Source organism: Chlorella variabilis (assembly GCF_000147415.1).
Source record: "Chlorella variabilis unplaced genomic scaffold CHLNCscaffold_2, whole genome shotgun sequence".
Taxonomy (NCBI): Eukaryota; Viridiplantae; Chlorophyta; class Trebouxiophyceae; order Chlorellales; family Chlorellaceae; genus Chlorella; species Chlorella variabilis.
Window position 1 is genome coordinate 1064714 of NW_005435086.1, and position 1894 is coordinate 1066607.

General features: G+C 72.0%; 1 protein-coding gene across 1 annotated transcript in view; it reads left to right on the top strand.

Moving 5' to 3' along the window:
- CHLNCDRAFT_137813 (hypothetical protein) overlaps positions 1-1894 on the top strand; it is a gene marked incomplete at both ends in the record, with an annotated part of 4423 nt that overhangs the window by 1443 nt on the left and 1086 nt on the right. The window contains 6 exons of the mRNA XM_005851112.1: positions 206-363; positions 525-686; positions 884-1001; positions 1182-1286; positions 1427-1544; positions 1763-1890. Of these exons, the coding sequence (XP_005851174.1) occupies positions 206-363; positions 525-686; positions 884-1001; positions 1182-1286; positions 1427-1544; positions 1763-1890 (789 nt within the window). The remainder of the gene's footprint in view (positions 1-205; positions 364-524; positions 687-883; positions 1002-1181; positions 1287-1426; positions 1545-1762; positions 1891-1894) is intronic.

Here is a 1894-nt window from a genome sequence, read left to right on the forward strand (position 1 = left end):
CGGGGTGGAGCCTGGTGCGACGAGCGCAGTGCTGCCAGGCTGCCGCACACTCCTCGCTGCTAGTCGGCGTCCGCAGCCTGCACTGGCACCCCATTCATGCACTGGTACCTCAATTTTGCACCGGTACCTCAGCAATGCACTGGTACGTCAACAATGCACTGGTACCTCATGGCACTGGTACCTCACTGCGGTGCCTGGTGTGCAGGAGGAGGCGCTGGAGCTGTGGGTGCAGGGGCTGGGCGCTGTGGAGCAGGCGGTACGGGAGCCGTACCGCCCCGCCCCCGCCCCCCGCGCCCACCTGGCACTCCTGCACCGCCAGCTCATCGTGGCCGTGCTGCGCCGCCTGGACACGCTGCTGTTCAGGTGCGCATGTGTGGGGTGTGCTGGTGGCGGTGCGCTGGGCATGACTGAGGTCTGGGAGAGGTGGGCAGGAGCGGTGCGCGGCCGGCAGGCCGGGAGCCGGCGCGCTGCGTGCGCTGCGCAAGCTGCGCTCGGCTGCGCCTGCCGCCCCCGCTGCCCTGCAGGAAGCTGCTGGTGGATGAGGGGGAGGGGCTGCCGCTGCGCCTGCCCAGCATGGGGGGGCGCGACGCCTTTTCACGCGGCGCAGAGGCCGACGAGGTGCTGGGGGGCGGCGGCGACGCGGCGGCGGTGGGCCTGCTGGAGCCCGCGCTGCTGCCCTTTGCCAGGTGAGGGGCGGGAGCTGGGTTTGGGTTTTATTTGGGAGCGTGTGTGTGCGGGTGGGTGACTGGGTTTGGCCTGCAGGTCGTGGTGGTGTGGTGCTGCTGCAGGCGCTTCACCTGCTCGACGGATCAAGGGGCCGCTGAGCTGGCCTCCCTGCCTCCCTCCCCCGACTCTCTCCCCCACCTGCCTGCCGCCTTCGCAGGGGGGCACTCACCTTTGGCACCGGCGTGAGCCTGAAGATGGCGGTCAGCCGGCTCAACAGCTGGGCGGCAGACTGCGGGGTGAAGGAGGAGCGGATGCCGCAGGCACGCGGGCGCGGCGTGCGGCGCCGGCGAGCGCTCGCTGCCCGCTGCTCATGCATGCCGCTGCCTGCCTGCGTGGGCTGCCTGCGCGGCAGCGCTGCCGGCCTGGCGAACCTTGCCGAGCGGCATTCCCTTGCGCCCTGTGCCCACACACCACCACCGCCGCCTGCCCGCGACCACCGCCGACCCTCCCTGCAGGCTGGACGCAGCACAGAGATGAGTGACTACCGCCTGTTCCCCTGCCTGCGTGCCACAGCAGACCTGCTGATGATGCCCAAGCAGGCGCGCAGTAGCGGGAGGGCCGTGGGGGCACGGCCGCCTGAGAGCGCTGCGGTCGCCGGGGTGCCTCCTCGCCTCCCCACCCACCCACACGCATCCAGCCCCCGCCCTACCAGAACCACCAATCGTCAACCACAGCGCCCTGCGCCGCCCCTCTCCCGCAGGTGCTGGCTGACCCCCAGATGCGGCGCGAGGTGGTGCCCGGCCTGCCGCTGCACCGTGTGTGCCAGCTGCTGGAGCGGTTTGAGCCCGACGACAACGCGCCCGACCCGCTGCCGCCAGGTGGGCGCGCCAGGCGACCGCAGCGCGTCGCAGCGTTCGGACATGACTGCTGCACTGCGCGCAATGGAGGCGCTGGGATGCGGGGGGCTGCGGCACGGGCCATGGGAGGTGGGCAGACGCACGCACCCCGCAGCCGGTCCAGCATGCCCCCACAGCAGGCCGCGCCTCCCAACCATGCCCACCCCCCGCGCCCTGCTTGCTTCTCCCCATCCCCTCAGGCCTGCTGGAGGCGCTGCACAGCGAGAGCCCGCGCAGCGACGGCGGCAGCACGCCCTCCCCCACCGCCAAGGCCGAGGAAGAGTATGCGGCACCGTCTGGGGCCGCCCTGCTGGCAGAAGGCAAGCATGTGG